The 19,891-nt window shown below is 51.6% G+C and overlaps 1 protein-coding gene across 1 annotated transcript; it reads right to left on the bottom strand.

The window, feature by feature from the left end:
- Positions 1-2,742: 2,742 nt before the first annotated feature.
- Positions 2,743-14,463, bottom strand: LOC138765673 (UDP-N-acetylhexosamine pyrophosphorylase-like protein 1). Its single transcript, XM_069942641.1, has 3 exons — positions 14,252-14,463; positions 11,861-12,033; positions 2,743-3,574 (listed from the first exon to the last, which is right to left on the bottom strand). The coding sequence occupies exons 1-3, from the start codon at positions 14,325-14,327 to the stop codon at positions 3,506-3,508; spliced, it is 318 nt and encodes a 105-aa protein (XP_069798742.1). The 5' UTR covers positions 14,328-14,463; the 3' UTR covers positions 2,743-3,505.
- Positions 14,464-19,891: the final 5,428 nt, after the last annotated feature.

Below are 19,891 nucleotides of genomic sequence, written 5' to 3'. Positions count from 1 at the left end.
ATCAGGCATGTGAGACTGCACTTGCCTAATCTTTTTGTTCTCAGAGAGATAAGCCACCACCAGAAGAGTCTGGCAGCCGCTTTTTATTCGAAATACATGCACGCCTGCTTAGACTGGCATGCTGGGAGTTGCAGTACCATAACAGCTAGCTGAGACCATATGTCTGTAGTGTGACATGCATGTGCTTGTAGATACACTGCTGAGCCCTCCCAGCCCTGCAGTGACTGCCCCGACCTGTTCATCCAGATCACTCTGATTCCTTCCTCTATCAGCATTGTGAAGCGACTAAGCTGAGTGATCAGACAATGAGCTGGACGGACGTCATTTGCTGTGATTTCCTAGAGGAACCAGTGACATGTGAGCCCTTCTGCCCCCGCCTGCTTATCAGGACAAAGTCTAATGAAAAGTTTTACAATACCCTGGCTTAGAAAGACCTGTCCACTTTCTGCCGGAAACAGCACCTCTCCTGTCCTCAGGTTGGGTGTGGGGGATTTGCAGCTTATTTGCATTGAAGTCAATAGAACTGAATTGTAATACCACACACAACCTGTGGACAGGGGTGGCGCTGTTTTTGCAAGACATTAGGTGTGTTTTTAAAATCTTAAATATTTTTGAATTCTTAACCGTATTGAAAGCCCTCTGCTCATGGTCAGTAAAAGGAGGACAATCCTGACATGATACCGTGCACAGCTGAGCGGTTGTTACAATTGTGTATAGTCCAGACAATCCTCTATGCAGCCACACAGATCTCTCTCCAGCGGGTCCTATTCCACGGGCCGAGCAGGACCCGATCAGCGACATAAATGAGTGCAGATCTGCTAGATCGGCGCTCGTTTTACTGCGCCTATTCCACGGCCCCGATGATCGTGAAACTAGGGCTGCAGGGACATTGTTACCGATGTCCTTGCAGCCCTTGCTTCATACATTACCTGTCCGGGCTGCAGGTCTTCTACTCCCGTTCCCGCAGCAGCTTCGGAGCAGGGTTGTGTGAACTGACAGACCGCTCAGCCAATCACTGGCCGCAGCTGTCTCAGCCAGTGATTGGCTTAGCGGTCTGTCAGTTCAGACAGCTTTGCTCCGAAGCTGCCGCGCGGGACCGGCAGAAGAAGAAGACCTGCGGCCCGGACAGGTAATGTATAGTTCTACTGAAATCGTTAGTCGCCGCCACGCACTGCTATTCAACCGTAGCAATGCGCTGGTGGCGAACGAAGATTTTAGGTCTGAACCTAAATGAACGGCTGATCGTTCTCCCTATTCCACGGAGCAAAAATCGGGCCAAATGGGGCTGATTATCGCTCCTGTGGAATAGGCCCCTTAGTGTATCGGCATGATGTGCAATAATCTCCTGTATACAGCTATGGAATAGACTAAAGTCTCCTGCACTGGTCAGGATAGGATTCTGAGAACAATGGCTGCAGCTTTGCCATCATCTCTTAGGGTGGGTTCAGACTACGGAATTCGCGCAAATAAATTCAGCCGAATTCTATTGCCTGTACATGCTCACGGCCGTGTGCCTCTCTGTCCGTGCCATAGACACCACTCTATGCACGGGCGGATTCCGCATTCCGCCGACAAAATTGACCTACCGGCGCATAGCGGAATCAGCCGGCTCATAGAATGGTGCGTATGGAGCCGGCGGAAAGGCGCGCAGCCGTGAGCGTGTTCTAGCGATGGAATTCAGCAGAATTTATCTGCGCGAATTCCGTAGTCTGAACCCGCCCTTATACTACTTGGTATAGCTGATGCAGAGGCCGAGCGTCTACATAACAGCGAGGTGTCAAGGGGCAAAGTCTCCCCCCGGTAGATTCTGTATTGTATGGGGAAGAGCAGGCAGCTGCAGTTATAACTCACTCATAGAGGATTTAAATTGAATTTTCGTAGGGGGAAGGACATTAAACTGGTTCCTTTATGAAAATGGAGATTTATTGCACTGGTAAAAGTACAGAAATAAATACATAAATTACAGCAACCTCATAAAGTTCAAAGTGCAAGTCCGAAGAATCTAATTGTTGGGAAAAGTCAAGTCCAAGTTAACAACGGCCGGAGGCTCTGTGCAGCTTGGGTAACCCCCAGCATTCACTGGGCCTGTGGTGGTCTCTTCTTCCCGCAGTCCTGGCGTTCCTCTCCGCTTGTGAAGAAGGTGAATGTGTGACTGCCCCCGACTCGCATCTTACACAGTGATATTGTGCATTGAAAATATTAGAGTACCCCTTTACAGCAGTATCTCCATCATAGTTATACTTGTAGGTCTTGTCAAGTGAAATAGCTTTGTACATTAAATCGTTTACCAAACGTGTCTTCCCTTCCCATTGTTGACAGCTGGTTGTCTAGGTTACCAACCACCACTCTGCTCTAAAAGCAGTGGTCTGGCTAGTGTATATATAGTAACTGGTAAATATATATATATATATATATGTTATATGGTATATATATGCACCCACACAAGGGGAGATTTATCAAACATTTAGCAACCAATCAGATTCCATCTTTTATTTTCCAAACAATCTGAGTAATAAAAGGTGGAATCTGATTGGTTGCTAGTAGAGATGAGCGAACGTCGAGCATGCGCGAGTCCATCCGAACCCGAACGTTCGGCATTTGATTAGCGGGGGCTGCTGAACTTGGATAAAGCTCTAAGGTTGTCTGGAGAACATGGATACAGCCAATGACTATATCCATGATTTCCACATAGCCTTAGGGCTTTATCCAACTTCAGCAGCCACCGCTAATCAAATGCCGAACGATCGGGTTCTGATGGGCTCCAGCATGCTCCAGGTTCGCTCATCTCTAGTTGCGAGGGGCAATGGAGCCAGTTTCACTTTACACCAGTGCTTCTCAATTCCAGTCCTCAGGCCTCACCACCAGGACATGTTTTGAGGATATCCCATACAAAAGGACACCTGTGATCATACCTGATGCACTGAGTATAATTATATCACCTGTGAAATACTAAGGAAATCCTCAAACCATGACCTGTTGGTGAGGCCTGAGGACTGGAGTTGAGAAGCACTGCTTTACACCATGTTTGATAAATCTCCCCCACAATACATCTAGCCTTCCTCCTACGCTGTATGCATGTCCTCTATGTCGGCATCGGGATGGTCTTTCAGTCCTCTCTAGTCACAGGCCGCAGGAATTCCTTCACAATAGTCGCACCTCTCTGGATGTAATGTCAGTACATCCGGCCCATAACTTTGGCTTCACAAAAGTCGCACCTCTCTGGATGTAATGTCAGTACATCCGGCCCATAACTTTGTCTTCACTCCCATGCGCAGTACAGAGGCGATCAATCACCAATGTCTGTTTCCTGTACTGCCTGTATTTGGCTGAGTAAAGATGTCGGCGCTGTGACGAACATATGGGCCGGCTATGGTGACACAGGAAGCCATTCACAGTCCTCCCACTCATGTGGTGGGATTATAAGGCACATTGGGGTCTGGAGAGGTAATGGGGGGGCTCCTGCAAGGTGCGGACCTCTCGTACTCCATGCAGGGATCAGCTCCTCCTATACCCTCTGGACGTCCAGTACGAAGGGCGATGAGAGGTCCTTGTTACTCAGATGAACATCTAACCCCTGCAAGAGGAACAGATAGAAGATGGAAGGAAGATCCCAAAGGGTTAAAGGACATTCACACTCAGGGTACAAACCCACACACCGTATACGCAGCAGATTTGATGGTGCAGATTTGATGCTGTGTTCAGTTATTTAGATCTAATCTGCTGCGTATTTGCTGCGTATGGCAGCAGTAAATACGCTGCGTATACGATGTGTGTGTTTATACCCTCACACAATCTGCTGTGGATTTCATGGTGCGGATTTTATGCTATGGACGATGAACCTGCAGCATGAAATACAATGTGTAAGCGCCCCCGTAGGCTCTGTTCACACAGAGTTTAGACAACACCCGCTGTCATATTGGCTTCAGGAACATCATTTTAATTTATCTGCATTGTGGGAACATTTGGGTGGTGCCTGCAATCCAATGAGCCATTGAATTCTATGCAATATACACTGAACAGAGCAGAACAACGGACGTTGTTCGCACTCTCACAGCCAGAAATGACTGACATGTCAATTATTTCCGCGGCCATACCCATGGCCGGATTAAAGAGGGGGCACAAGGGGCACGTGCCCCTGGGCCTCCACCACTTGGGGGCCCCCACCAGCCGGAACCCGGAAGGGGAGTTCTGGAGCAATTTTTTTTTTTTGTTAGACCCCTCCGCCGCCCCGGCGCTAACATCCGGGCCCGGGCGGTTTTGGGGGGGAGGGGGGGGGGGCTCAGGGGAGTGATGGGTCGGCCGGGGGATCAGGCAGGTACAGAGGCAGGCTGAAAAAGTCTCCCCCATGCAGCGCCGGCGTGAGCTTCCGGTACAGACAGGCCGGAAGCTCACAGTGCAGCCCCGCGATGCCCGAACCTCTCTCCTGTTTGGCAGCGGCGTGATGACGTCACACGCACGCTGCTGAGCGGGGAAGAAGTTCGGGCATCGCGGGGCTGCACTGTGAGCTTCCGGCCTGTCTGTACCGGAAGCTCACGCCGGCGCTGCATGGGGGAGACTTTCAGCCTGTACCTGCCGCCCTGCTGATCCTCCGGCTGGTCTCCCTGCCAGCCGGCTAATCCCCCGGACACCCAGCTGATCCCTGAGCCCCCCCACCGCTCACTCTTCCCTCCCTGCCTGTCACCTCAGCTGCCCCCACCCATCATCACCCCCTGCCACCCCAATTTACCCCGATCTTCTCCCCCAGCCCTCCCATCTTCTCCCCCTGCAACCCCAGCCGCCCCCCCATCTTCTCCCCCTGCCACCCCAGCTGCCCGCCCATCTTCTCCCCCTGTTGCCCCCCCTGTTCCCCATGTTCTCCCCCTCCCCCAGTCGCCCCAGCTGCTCTCCCTGCCCCCCAGCTTCTCCCCCTGCCACCCCAGCTGCCCTCCCATTTTCTCCCCCTGTCACTCCAGCTTCTCCCCCTCCCCCTGCCACCCCAGCCGCCCTCCCATCTTCTCCCCCTGCAACCCCAGCCGCCCCCCATCTTCTCCCCCTGCAACCCCAGCCGCCCCCCATCTTCTCCCCCTGCAACCCCAGCCGCCCCCCATCTTCTCCCCCTGCAACCCCAGCCGCCCCCCATCTTCTCCCCCTGCAACCCCAGCCGCCCCCCATCTTCTCCCCCTGCAACCCGAGCCGCCCCCCATCTTCTCCCCCTGCAACCCCAGCCGCCCCCCATCTTCTCCCCCTGCAACCCCAGCCGCCCTCCCATCTTCTCCCCCTGCAACCCCAGCCGCCCCCCTTCTTCTCCCCCTGCAACCCCAGCCGCCCCCCATCTTCTCCCCCTGCAACCCCAGCCGCCCTCCTATCTTCTCCCCCTGCAACCCCAGCCGCCCTCCCATCTTCTCCCCCTGCAACCCCAGCCGCCCTCCCATCTTCTCCCCCTGCAACCCCAGCCGCCCTCCCATCTTCTCCCCCTGCAACCCCAGCCGCCCCCCCCATCTTCTCCCACTGCAACCCCAGCCGCCCGCCCATCTTCTCCCCCTGTTGCCCCCCCATCTTCTCCCCCTGTTGCCCCCCCTGTTCCCCAGGTTCTCCCCCTCCCCCAGTCGCCCCAGCTGCTCTCCCTGCCCCCCAGCTTCTCCCCCTGCCACCCCAGCTGCCCTCCCATTTTCTCCCCCTGTCACCCCAGCTTCTCCCCCTCCCCCTGCAACCCCAGCCGCCCTCCCATCTTCTCCCCCTGCAACCCCAGCCGCCCCCCATCTTCTCCCCCTGCAACCCCAGCCGCCCCCCCCATCTTCTCCCCCTGCAACCCCAGCCGCCCCCCATCTTCTCCCCCTGCCACCCCAGCTGCCCTCCCATCTTCTCCCCCTGCCACCCCAGCTGCCCTCCCATCTTCTCCCCCTGTCACCCCAGCTTCTCCCCCTCCCCCTGCCACCCCAGCTGCCCTCCCATCTTCTCCCCCTGCAACCCCAGCCGCCCCCCATCTTCTCCCCCTGCAACCCCAGCCGCCCCCCATCTTCTCCCCCTGCAACCCGAGCCGCCCCCCATCTTCTCCCCCTGCAACCCGAGCCGCCCCCCATCTTCTCCCCCTGCAACCCCAGCCGCCCCCCCCATCTTCTCCCCCTGCAACCCCAGCCGCCCCCCATCTTCTCCCCCTGCAACCCCAATTGCCCTCCCATCTTCTCCCCCTGTCACCCCAGCTTCTGCGCCTCCCCCTGCCACCCCAGCTGCCCTCCCATCTTCTCCCCCTGTCACCCCAGCTGCTCCTCCTGTTCCCCAGGTTCTCCCCCTCCCCGGTCGCCCCAGCTGCTCTCCCTGCCCCCCAGCTTCTTCCCCTCCCCCTGTTGCCCCAGCTGCTATCCCTGCCTCCCTTCCCCAGTCACCCCCAGCTGCCTCCCTTCCCCAGTCACCCCCAGCTGCCTCCCTTCCCCAGTCACCCCCAGCTGCCTCCCTTCCCCAGTCACCCCCAGTTGCCTTCCTTCCCCAGTCACCCCCAGCTGCCTCCCTTCCCCAGTCACCCCCAGCTGCCTCCCTTCCCCAGTCACCCCCAGCTGCCTTCCTTCCCCAGTCACCCCCAGCTGCCTTCCTTCCCCAGTCACCCCCAGCTGCCTCCCTTCCCCAGTCACCCCCAGCTGCCTCCCTTCCCCAGTCACCCCCAGCTGCCTTCCTTCCCCAGTCACCCCCAGCTGCCCGCCTGCAGATGAGTTGTGGTCGGAGAAGTCTTCATGATGGCTGCTCCAGATGGAGAAGAAAGCGAAGTGTGAGCGACGGCAATAGGAGAAGACGTCACCCGTGAGTCATTAGTAACTGCACTGTAATCACTTCTATAGTGTGCAGAGCCTGTGCACCATTGGGGTCTTAATGGGTCAGTGTATCGTTTGCGGTAGTGTACTGACACAGCCCCGGGGTCACTACAGTACACTAGCGCAAATTTTTAAACTAGGACCCAACTACAAGAGCTGCAGGCACTACAACTCCCAGCGTATGCTGAGGGCTGCAGACTGTCAGTAAATGCTGGGCGTTGTAGTGCCTGCAGCTGTTGTAGTTGGGTCCTGGGTGCATTATACACTGGATGCTTTGTAGCATATAAGAATACATAGATCTGTGGGGGCTCAGTGCAGGGAAGTGACCCCAGAACATCACTAATAGGGGATAGGGGGAGATGTTTTTGTTCTGTCCCCTATTAGTGATGTTCTGGGGTCACTTCTGGGGTCACTTCCCTGCACTGAGCCCCCACAGATCTATGTATTCTGATCTGCCACAAGGGATTTGTCACAGATACAGATGAATCCAGGAAAGGAGCGGGTCAGCATGTCACATTTCACTGGTTCTACACTGGTGGGCCCCAGGTGCCCCAGTCCGACACTGGACAGAAGTGGTCCCCAAATTAAGTCCCCGGCCTCCTTCCTTCCTCCATCACGTCTGTTTGATGAGAAGAGCGGGCATCAAGCAAAGCGGCACCCCAGTACCTAGTACTACTGCCAGCCGGGGGGTGCCGCTCAGTAGTACTGGGTGCTGGAGTGCCGGCCTCCAGCACCCAGCACCCAGTATACACCATGCAGGTAACCTGTCAGTGCCGAGGGGAAGGGGGGGGGGGGGGGGGGGAGGGCGCCTCAGCATGCAAAGTGCCTAGGGCAGCATGAACTCTAAATACAGGCCTGGGTGTAGGGTTAACTGTGTGTTGACACATCTCCCGCCCGGCAGGCTCCTCAGACTTCCCCCTGATAGAGGCTTCCTGGAGGATCCCGAACAACACTCTCCTGCTGCGACCCCCCCCCCCACCCCTCTCCTCCCCTCTGACCTCACTGAGGAGAGGACAGCGCGCCGACGGGACCTCAAGTGGTAGGAAACCTGATTTCTTTAGCTGGACGATCTGTCACAGCGGCTGCCATGCTGAAGGAACCAGGAGAGAAGAGAGAAGACCCATCCCCCGCCCAGATCAGGTGAGTATGAGTGAATGGGGTATATTTACTATGGAGGACATTACAGCAGGGGTATATACTATAGAGGACATTACAACAGGGGTATATATACCATGGGGGACATTACAGCAGGGGTATATACTATAGAGGACATTACAACAGGGGTATATATACCATGGGGGACATTACAGCAGGGGTATATATACCATGGGGGACATTACAGCAGGGGTATATACTATAGAGGACATTACAGCAGGGGTATTATACTATGGAGGACATTACAGCATGGGGTATATACTATGTATGGGGACACATATCAGAGCAGGGGGTATATACTGTACTATGTATGGGGTCACATATCAGAGCAGGGGGCATATACTATGGGGGCACATTCGAGAAGGTGGTATATACTATGGGGGCACATTAGAGCAGGGGGTATATACTATGTATGGGGACACATATCAGAGCAGGGGGCATATACTATGTAAGGGGGCATATACTATGGGGGCACATCAGAGCACATTCTGATGGAGACACATATCAGAACAGGGGTATATACTATGTATGGGGACACATATCAGAGCATGGGCCATATACTATGGAGGCACATTAGAGCAGGGGGTATATACTATGGGGGCACATTACAGCAGGGGGCACAGCAGGGCTGGACATTATTACTATATGATGGCACAGCAGGGGGCAATATTACTATAGGTGGGCACAACATGAGGACTTTATTACTATACGGAGGCACAACAGGAGATATTATTACTATATGTGGGCACAGGGGACATTATTACTATATGGGAGCACAGCAGGGGATGCTACATACAGGGGACAACCCACACACTCATTAAGAAAAAAGGGAAGGAAATTGAAGGAAATGTGCGGAGCCTGAGATGTTTGTCTTGCAGGTTGTAAAGAGAAGAATTGTAGCTGCAAGAAATCATCCTGGAGGAAAAGGAAAGTGACACCTGAGATTAAAGAAGACGTCACCTGTGAGTCACTAAATTACATGTTTTTTTTTTGTTTTTTTGTAGAAAACTATTTGGTAGGGAACCCTGAAGTGAAAAGGGAAATATTGCTCTTTGCCATAATACACACGCTGCTTTTTAATAGCAGAGTTTTACTGTATCAGCTGAAATTGTGGCAAAACTGCATGAGAAAATAATTCTGTAGTCTGTGTGCAGCATATGGTATATACTGTATACAGTCTGTGTGCAGCATGTGGTATATACTGTATATAGTCTGTGTGCAGCATATGATATATAGCCTGTGTGCAGCATATGGTATATACTGTATATAGCCTGTGTGCAGCATATGGTATATACTGTATATAGCCTGTGTGCAGCATATGGTATATACTGTATATAGCCTGTGTGCAGCATATGGTATATACTGTATATACTCTGGGTGCAGCATATGGTATATACTGTATATAGCCTGTGTGCAGCATATGGTATATACTGTATATAGTCTGTGTGCAGCATATGGTATATACTGTATACAGTCTGTGTGCAGCATGTGGTATATACTGTATATAGTCTGTGTGCAGCATATGATATATAGCCTGTGTGCAGCATATGGTATATACTGTATATAGTCTGTGTGCAGCATATAGTATATACTGTATATAGTCTGTGTGCAGCATATGGTATATACTGTATATACTCTGGGTGCAGCATATGGTATATACTGTATATAGCCTGGGTGCAGCATATGGTATATACTGTATATAGCCTGTGTGCAGCATATGGTATATACTGTATATAGCCTGTGTGCAGCATATGGTATATACTGTATATAGCCTGTGTGCAGCATATGGTATATACTGTATATAGTCTGTGTGCAGCATATGGTATATACTGTATATAGTCTGTGTGCCGCATATGGTATATACTGTATATAGCCTGTGTGCCGCATATAGTATATACTGTATATAGCCTGTGTGCCGCATATGGTATATACTGTATATAGCCTGTGTGCCCCATATGGTATATACTGTATATAGTCTGTGTGCAGCATATGGTATATACTGTATATAGCCTGTGTGCAGCATATGGTATATACTGTATATAGCCTGTGTGCAGCATATGGTATATACTGTATATAGCCTGTGTGCAGCATATGGTATATACTGTATATAGCCTGTGTGCAGCATATGGTATATACTGTATATAGCCTGTGTGCAGCATATGGTATATACTGTATATAGCCTGTGTGCAGCATATGGTATATACTGTATATAGCCTGTGTGCAGCATATGGTATATACTGTATATAGCCTGTGTGCAGCATATGGTATATACTGTATATAGCCTGTGTGCAGCATATGGTATATACTGTATATAGCCTGTGTGCAGCATATGGTATATACTGTATATAGCCTGTGTGCAGCATATGGTATATACTGTATATAGCCTGTGTGCAGCATATGGTATATACTGTATATAGCCTGTGTGCAGCATGTGGTATATACTGTATATAGCCTGTGTGCAGCATATGGTATATACTGTATATAGCCTGTGTGCAGCATATGATATATAGCCTGACAGCAGTGGATGATATATAGTCTGTGTGCAGCATATGATATATAACCTGAGAGCAGTGTATGATATATAGCCTGTGTGCAGCATATGGTATATACTGTATATAGTCTGTGTGCAGCATATGGTATATACTGTATATAGTCTGTGTGCAGCATATGTCATATAGCCTGTGTGCAGCATATGGTATATACTGTATATAGTCTGTGTGCAGCATATGGTATATACTGTATATAGTCTGTGTGCAGCATATGATATACAGTATAGCCTGAGAGCAGTGGATGATATATAGCCTGTGTGCAGCATATGATATATAGCCTGAGAGCAGTGTATGGTATATAGCCTGTGTGCAGCATATGGTGTATATCCTATGTATGTCATATGCTGCACACAGGCTATATATGCCATATCATGGGCTGCACACAGCTATGTATTTTAATCCTTAGGGTACGTTCACATGTACCATATCCGCTATATATTCTACACAGCCTTTAAGTACTTTCTGGTTGCTCCTTACTGCTTCAGGTAGTGTACATGGTTGGGAACTGCAGATGGGACTTAGACTTGCAAGTCCAGGTTCCTTCAGCGATTCACATCTGCATCTGCTGCTGTGGGGGCTGACACAGGGGGCAGGAGAGCACAGAAAGTACTGAAGTGCTGTGTTCTCGCATTGCATTATTAACATAAACACAAAGTGGGAACACACCCCGAGTGGGAACACACCCCTCCCCATCCTGTCTCTAGTGCCTGGCATCTTCCTCTGGACTGCAGCCTGTAGTGACCATCACATGCAAAACAGAGGAGGATGCTGAGCCACACAGCCAGGAGTGAGGAGGGGTAGGTGCTAAGTCTGCTACAGTAAGTAGCCACCTGTATAGATCGCTGTATGGGATATATTTGGGGGAAAAAAATGGGGGGGGGGGGCCCCAACAAAATTTTTGCCCAGGGCCTCCACCAACCTTAATCCGGCCCTGGCCATACCAAACAACGGCCATTGTTCAATACAGAGTTCAATGCAGTGCATTACTTTAAGGCAAGAATGGCCGTTGTTTTAATTGTCAACAACAGCTGTTCTTGTCTTAAAAAATACACTGTGTGAATGTGGCCTAGAAATGTGATTGCTCGCAGAGGGGTAAAACCAGGTGGCAGTGACGCTGGGAGATCGCTGAGCAGCTGCCAGCCACCATCGCCTTCACCAGAGGCCGCACCTTCATCCATGTATATGGCATGCGTTAAGCAGACTGAGTGACGCTACTATATTCCTTCTCTATAGGACATGACTATGATTCAGGGTCAACTAGAGACTGAAAGGTGGAGCAGTGGCCGAGCATGCACACAGTCACATCATTCCCTATCTCTATTAGCAGTGAGACCCCCACCAATCCTGTGGACAGTAGATAACCTGGTCACTAACCTTGGCCCCGCAGTCAGCACCTTTGGAAACACAGAATCCCACAAACACAGGATCAGCCATCTTTACCAGTATATTGTCCACACAGTACACATGTATGTAGGAGATGCCTCGCGCCTCCATGTCCTCTAGAATACGGTTGTCGACCAAGGCTCTGTACAGGCCGCCATTGCCATCTGGAAAGACACAATTGCTATGTATAATATACTTCATGGTATTCATGACCTCCAAGGGGTCCTGCTGCCCAGGTAACCCAAACCTGCCTATCCCAGACCACCCCCACCCCCCAACTGTGGCCTAAACCACTGTGAGACATTCCTGAACAAAAAAGACTAGACACCCTCCTGTGGGTTTCAAATTGGCCACAGCTTTTTCACCTGCCAACTTTTTTGACAGAATCTTTAGGCATACGGAACAGAGAAGCAGTGGTGGCCGCCCCTATACGGAAAGAGTGAGAGGTGTAGGTATGTATGGGGGGGGGGGGGTAGTAGTCACACAGGGTCGGGACAGCACTTTCCAAAGCTGAAACACGGACAGGGCGGATCCGTCCTGATGGACAAATAAAGAACCTGAAATGTCCAGCCTAACATGAAGGAAGCTGGATAAGTGCGGTACGGGGCCACAGGGGCCTGTTAGGGCAGACGAGGGTTTCAAGTGACTTTTACCGGCTTCATCCGTCTTAGATCTGGGGAATATAATCATAATAGTTGTTGTGATTAGTGTTATGGACTCCCTATGTAGGCCACCGTCAAGAGATGAGCGCTCCTATACGGAAGGCATCGAAGGACGGTAACATAAAGACAGACTAAAACAACAGCACTTCATACGCAGAAAAACATATACTCTTAGGTTACAAACCCACTTGCCGGATCTGCAGCGAGTCTCCTTGCTGCATTTTTGCAGCGAGACTCGCTGCAGATCCTGGCCCTATACTTTCAAAAACTGCGATTTTGTCTGCAGCCCGCCCCATTAACCCCCCGGCCGCCGGACATTATACATTACCGGGTCCCCGTTCCTGCTTGCTTCGGGGCTCCCGGTGTCTTCACGGCCCGCCCGGCCAATCAGTGCGCTGCGGCGGGGCAGCGCACTGATTGGCCGGGCGGAACGTGCCGGGAGCCGCCGAAGCAAGCAGGAGCGGGGACCTGGTAATGTATATCCTGCCCGCCCCCCTGCAGCCCCGATCGCCCCGCAGCCCCCGGCCGCACGATCGCCCCCAGCCCCGCAGCCCCCGGCCGCACGACCGCCTACAGCCCCCCAGCCCCCGGCCGAACGATCGCCCGCAGCTCCGCAGCCCCCGGCCGCATGATCGCCCGCACCCCCCAGCCCCCGGTTGCACGATCGCCCGCTGGGGGCGATCGTGCGGCCGGGGGCTGCGACGCTGGGGGCGATCGTGAGGTCGGGGGCTGCAGGGCTGGGGGCGATCGTGCGGCCGGGGGCTGGGGGGCTGCAGGCGATCGTGCGCTGGGGGCTGCGATGCTGGGGGCGATCGTGAGGTCGGGGGCTGCAGGGCTGGGGGCGATCGTGCGGCCGGGGGCTGCGATGCTGGGGGCGATCGTGAGGTCGGGGGCTGCAGGGCTGGGGGCGATCGTGCGGCCGGGGGCTGCGGGCGATGGTGCGGTCGGGGGCTGCGGGGCTGGGGACGATCGTGCGGCCGGGGGCTGCGATGCTGGGGGCGATCGTGAGGTCGGGGGCTGCAGGGCTGGGGGCGATCGTGCGGCCGGGGGCTGCGGGCGATGGTGCGGTCGGGGGCTGCGGGGCTGGGGGCGATCGTGCGGCCGGGGGCGATATACATTACCTGATCCCGGCTCCTGCTTGCTTCAGCGGCTCCCGGCACGTTCCGCCCGGCCAATCAGTGCGCTGCCCCGCCGTGAAGACATCGGGAGCCCCGAAGCAAGCAGGAACGGGGACCCGGTAATGTATAATGTCCGGCGGCCGGGGGGTTAATGGGGCGGGCTGCAGACAAAATCGCAGCAGGGATGTACATCCCTGCTGCGAGTTTCTCTGCTATTGAAAGTATAGGGCCAGGATCTGCAGCGAGTCTCGCTGCAAAAACGCAGCAAGGAGACTCGCTGCAGATCCGGCAAGTGGGTTTGTAACCTTAAACAGAGTCCACAAGGTGCAAATGGGATATGACACCCGTTCCATCAGGTTTTATTTTTGTTTTGTTTTTTATAATTGTAAATATATATTGAGATATTTCCATACAATATATAGGAACTTACTTCACAATACAAATTAGGTGTAAGTAACATATATACACAATACGCCTTATATATCTTAAGCAGTACTATCCATTCAGTCCCTGGCTAAACAGAGTAGAACAAATGTAACACAAGAAATAAGACAAGACACAAAGGGAAGGAAAAGGAACGGGGAAACGGTGCAATTAAATACCTTGCAGGTGAATCCTTGCCATGAAGAACAGGCATCCCAGGGGGCCCACACTATTGCCCCAAGGCTTCTCCAGCATAAGGGGTGTGATAGCACATGGTCATCTGTTGGGGGGCCTCCCATAAGACAGCCTGGAAAGAGACAGAACCCTCATTCTCTAAGAAATAAGCTGTCCGACAGTTTTCAAAAGAATCTCGAGAAACTTTTAGCAAAGATTCTTTGAGAGAGTTGGAGTCAGGGCTGCGGAGAGTTGGTCTGTGTAGGGTGTTCGCTCACTGACGTGTTTCCGCTGCCTGTACATCTTGTATGTGTCTTGGGGGAGCGAGAGGTGGCAAGTTATGGAGACAAGCGGTAATTATTGTCTCCGCTGTAGCGTGAACTCTTAGGGCCCTATTCCACAGGAACAATAATCGGTCCCATTCGGCCGATTATGGCTCGGTGGAATAGAAAGAACGATCAGCCGATGATCGTGTCATCGGCTGATCGTTCATTTAAGGCCAGACCTAAAATTATCGTTCCCCCACCGCGCATCACTACGGTGGAATAGCGGTGCGCGGTGGCGACTGACGATTTGAGAAGCGCAGCATACATTACCTGCAGGGCTTCTCCTCCGCTTTGTCTTCCTCCCCGGGTCCCGCACGCTCTAGCTTCAGAATGGCCTGTCAGCTGACGGAGCGCTCAGCCAATCACAGGCCGGGACCGCCGCGGCCTGTGATTGGCTGAGTGGCCTGTCAGCTGACAGGCCATGCTAGAGCGCGCGGGACCCGGGGAGGAAGACAGAGCGGAGGAGAAGACCTGACAGGTAATGTATGCTGCAAGGACATCGGTAACGATGTCCCTGCAGCCCTCGCTCAACAATCATCGGGCCCGTGGAATAGGCCCAGTAAACAAGCGGCGATCTAGCAGATCGGCGCTCGTTTACATCGTTGATCGGGCCCTCCTCTGCCCGTGGAATAGGACCGTTAGGTAGACCAGGTCTGTGCAGAGTGTACACTGGAAGCAGACAGTTGTCTTGACCTCTTACTGAGTACATTGGTGTAGGCGTCTCAGCAGAGGCGTAGCTAGGGGTCCAGCCTATAGGGGGCGAGTGAGTCTCAGTGGGCCCCCAAGCGATTATGTTACCCATAGGGAACCTCAGTAGATGACAATGCTTTCTGAATTATGAAGGGTATTTTCTACTAGATTATTCATAGAGACTTTCTACATTTCACATATATAACCATGTAAAAATGAAAGGGGTTATCCAGCAAAAACATAGCTACCTTTTTCCATAAACAGTGCCACTCTCCCCCAAAGCTTGGATGTGGTAGTGCACCTCAGTTCCACTAAAAGAGATTGGAACCAAGTTGTAATAAAACATAGAGGAAGCTATGGCGCTGTTTTTGTTTTCTTTCTCTCATATCTATCTGTCTAATATCTATTGGGCAGCATGAGGACTAGGCCATGGCTGATGGTCAATGACCAAATTAGCAACATCCAAAGGGGATACCCGCAATACCAATAGAGTAAATGTATAGTACAAATGCTGTGTAATAACAATAAATAGTCCTATGCAGTCTACGGCAACTATACTAAATAACCTATATACAAAAAAGCCAGACTACTGCAACATGACTAAATGGAATAATTACTTTATTAATTCATAGAAACAATACATGACAATACATTAAATATGTAGGAGAAATCAGGCCCGATAATCCTGGTGTACAGTACAGGGTATATGGGGGCAGCCTGATAATCCTGGTGTACAGTACAGGGTATATGGGGGCAGCCTGATAATCCTGGTGTACAGTACAGGGTATATGGGGGCAGCCTGATAATCCTGGTGTACAGGGTATATGAGAGCAGACTGATAATCCTGGTGTACAGGGTATATGAGAGCAGCCTGATAATCCTGGTGTACAGTACAGGGTATATGGGAGCAGCCTGATAGTCCTGGTGTACAGGGTATATGGGAGCAGCCTGATAATCCTGGTGTACAGTACAGGATATATCAGAGCAGCCTGATAATCCTGGTGTACAGTACAGGGTATATGAGAGCAGCCTGATAATCATGGTGTACAGTACAGGGTATATGGGAGCAGGATAATCCTGGTGTACAGGGTATATGGGGGCAGCCTGATAATCCTGGTGTACAGGGTATATGAGAGCAGCCTGATAATCCTGGTGTACAGTACAGGGTATATGGGGGCAGCCTGATAATCCTGGTGTACAGGGTATATGAGAGCAGACTGATAATCCTGGTGTACAGTACAGCACATCTTTTTTTAACAGTATATTTAAATTGCAAAAGCATTGATTCATTTTGATTAAGCTATTGAACAACGTAAATAACTTTTTTAGAACAAAACTTTGTTTTATTAATTAAATATTAACCATTACAGGGATCGGCATTATTGCTGACAAATGCTTATTGCCGGTAATACCGATCCCTGTAATACTGATTCCCTGCTTTCCCAGGGAGCATAATCTTTATTAAAACAGCTAAAAAACTGTTTAGCTGTTTTAGTAAAGTTAATTTAGATTTGAATATTCGATCACATATTCAATCGAACTCTATTAGCTACTCGATCGAATACTATTTGCTCATCTCTAGAGGCGAGGCTATGGTGGCCACAGCACACATGTCCCTCTTTGCTCTCTGCAAAAATTGGGAGGTTGACTCAGGGCCGGCCTTGGGGGGTGCGACCTGTGCGGTTGCATAGGGCGCATCACTCCCGGCTAGCTGGGGTGTGGGTGCTCCGGCACTCTGTGTGAACTGGCCCTAACTAAGAATGGGTGTTATTTGATAAGCTTTCTCATGGTAAGATTCTCTAACCAATCACAACTCAGCTTTCAGGTTTTCAGCCCAATGTGGGAAATGAAAGCTGAGCTGTGATTGGTTGTTATGGGTCTCTTACTATAGCAGCACAATACATTTCCCTTAGTAGCCCATAGCAACCAATCAGAGCTCCCCTTACATTTTACAAGAGAAAATAATATGTGAAAGCTGAGCTGTGATTGGTTGTTATCTGGAAACAAGGACGCTGTGTGATAAATCTACTGAGACCCCACTAGGTGTTTTTGTCTGGTATATACTCCTACAGCCAGTGGCAGAGGGAAAAGCTGGAGAAGGAGAGTGACCAGCAGGGGGCGCTCCTGTGTGCCGTCCACCATGGTTGTAGTTCCCCTTTCCTCCTCACCTCACACAATAACGGTGAGTACGGCAGAGCGGCCATCTTTGGGGGGGCAGAGCTGAGAGGTATAATGTAAGAGAGGTGGTGTATGGTGTTTTTAGTGTCCCACATTATATTTATTACACACTTACACCCTTTGACATATAAAATTCTGGTCTATAATAAATTCCCCCTATGTCTATTGTCTTATAACAAGAAGAACACATTTTTTGCAAAAAAAAACAAAACACCTTTATTTAAGTTTTTAAATCATTCGCTGTCGGCGGTCGGGATGTCCCTCGGAGCATGCTGTGGTGGTGGCGGCGGGGAAGCCGCTGAGCACTTTCTTGGAGATGACGGCCAGGCATTTCCTCAGCTCCTCGGTACTGGTGAAGCATCGCAGGATCAGTCTGATGCTCTGTAGGAAGCCGATCAGCATCCTGCTGGTGGTTGTAGTCCAGGACAATGTCGCACTCGCTGTGATTGCTTGCAGATCGCTGGTGCTGATGGTGGAAATCCACGTGATCCGCTCACCGTCAGTAGTAGTGGTGATCCAGGTGGCTGTGGTCATCCAGATCTCCAGGAAGCTGGTGAGGGTGGTGGTCCAGATGATCAGATCTCTTGTGCTGCAGATCCAGGTGATGAAATCACAGGCGGTGGTGATCACACTCACTGGCTCTACAGCAGCTGTGATCCAGGTCAGCAGGTCACTATTAGTGAAAGTTCAGCTTAGCAGGCGGCTGGTGGTGGATGTCCAGGTAAGCAGGTCACTGAAGGTGGTTGCTGCACTTTGGAGATGACTGGTGATGGAAATGAGGTCACAGGTGGTCATATTCCAGTTGGACAGGTCTCCAATGGTGTTGTTTGGACATTTTGATGGTGCTGGAGTTCCTACGCTGCAGGTTGGTGGTGCTGAAGTTGCTACGCTGCAGGTTGGTGGTAATCTTCCAGCTGGGCTGCTCTTTGATGTAACTGCAGGCCCCTGGTGATGTTGTCCCATCTTTTTAAATCATTCGCTGTCGGCGGTATGGATGTCCCTCGGAGCGTGCTGTGGTGGTGGCGGTGGGGAAGCCGCTGAGCACTTCCTTGGAAATGATGGCCAGGCATTTCCTCAGCTCCTCTGTGCTGTTGAAGCATCGCAGGATTAGTCTGATGCTCCGTAGGGCGCCGATCAGCATCCTGCTGGTGGTGGTAGTCCAGGATAACGCCTCACTCACAGTTATCAGCCAAGCGCACCTGTTGCAGCGGCTGGTCACCCAAGTGAGTAGCTGGAGGGTTGTGGCAATCCACACCAGCTTCTCACTTATGCTGCTCAGGATGACTTGTAGATCGCTGGTGGTGATGGCAGACATCCACATTATCAGCTCACCGGTGGTAGTGGTGGTGATCCAGGTGGCTGTGGTCGTCCAGATCTCCAGGAAGCTGCTACGGGTGAGGGTGGTGGTCCAGCCGATCAGGTCTCTGGTGCTGCAGATCCAGTTGACGTAATCACAGGTGGTGGTGATCACGCTCACTCGCTCTACAGCAGCTGTGATCCAGGTCAGCAGGGCGCTATTACTGAAAGTCCAGCTCAGCAGGCGACTGGTAGTGGATGTCCAGCTGAGCACATCACTAACAGCAGTCAGCCAGCTGAGCAGGTCAGTGAAGGCGGTTGCTGCGCTCTGGACATGACTGGTGATGGACATGAGGTCACAGTCGGGCAGGTCTCCAATGGTGGTGTTAGGACGCTGCAAGTTTCTGGTGTTGTAATTGGGCCTCTGCAGGTTGGGATTAATCTTGTGGCTGGTCTGGTCTGTGATGGTACTGTTTGGCCACTGCAGATCCCTGGTGATGTTCTCCCAGCTGAGCGGGTCGCTGATGGAATTGCCCCAGCTCAGCGGGTTAATGAAGGGTTCAATCATGCTGAGTGGTTGTCTGGTGGAAAGACAGCCCACCAGGATTGGAACCAAATAGCAAAGGAGGTTGCCAAAAATGGCAAGCTCCCTCTCAATCCTCTCCTCTCTCTCCATGGATTGACGAAAATCAGAAGCACTAGAAATAACTGTCAGTATACACAGGCAGAATGCAAGGTAGTACCAACAGTGTGATCGCTAGTGAGTCCCTAAGAACAGAGAATCTGGGGCTCTGCACCTTCTTTTATAGGGCCCTTGGATGACATCACCAACTGTGTCACTTACGTGATGTCACTGCTTGTCACAGTGATGTCATGAGCATGTCCTGACATGTTGTCAGGTTGTCAGGATGGAAATTGTTGTTTCAGGTTGGAGGACATTGCACTGCAGTCTATTAGCCATGTCACCCACTGTACAATGTCAGATGTGTATTACACAGAGCAGGAGTCCCGGGGGCAGGAGAGGGAGCATGGGGCTCCTGCCAGCCGTCTATTCAGTTGCTGATACAACTGAGTAGGAAGAGAGAGAGAGCAGTCTGGTCTCCATGGCGACCGCTGCAACCCCTATAGCTACACCATTGGGCATCTGATTACCGG

Source organism: Dendropsophus ebraccatus, chromosome 10 (genome assembly GCF_027789765.1).
Source record: "Dendropsophus ebraccatus isolate aDenEbr1 chromosome 10, aDenEbr1.pat, whole genome shotgun sequence".
NCBI lineage: Eukaryota > Metazoa > Chordata > Amphibia > Anura > Hylidae > Dendropsophus > Dendropsophus ebraccatus.
The sequence above is the reverse complement of the archived record's forward strand: the minus strand, read 5'-3'. Positions and strand labels throughout refer to the sequence as shown.

Coding starts and splice junctions, on each gene's coding strand:
- LOC138765673 (XM_069942641.1), bottom strand. CDS start 14,327: ATGCTGGAGAAGCCTTGGGGCAATAGTGTGGGCCCCCTGGGATGCCTG. Junction 12,034..14,251: donor GGCAAGGATTCACCTGCAAG/GTATTTAATTGC, acceptor GTGTCTTTCCAG/ATGGCAATGGCGGCCTGTAC. Junction 3,575..11,860: donor GTGCTGACTGCGGGGCCAAG/GTTAGTGACCAG, acceptor TTCCTCTTGCAG/GGGTTAGATGTTCATCTGAG.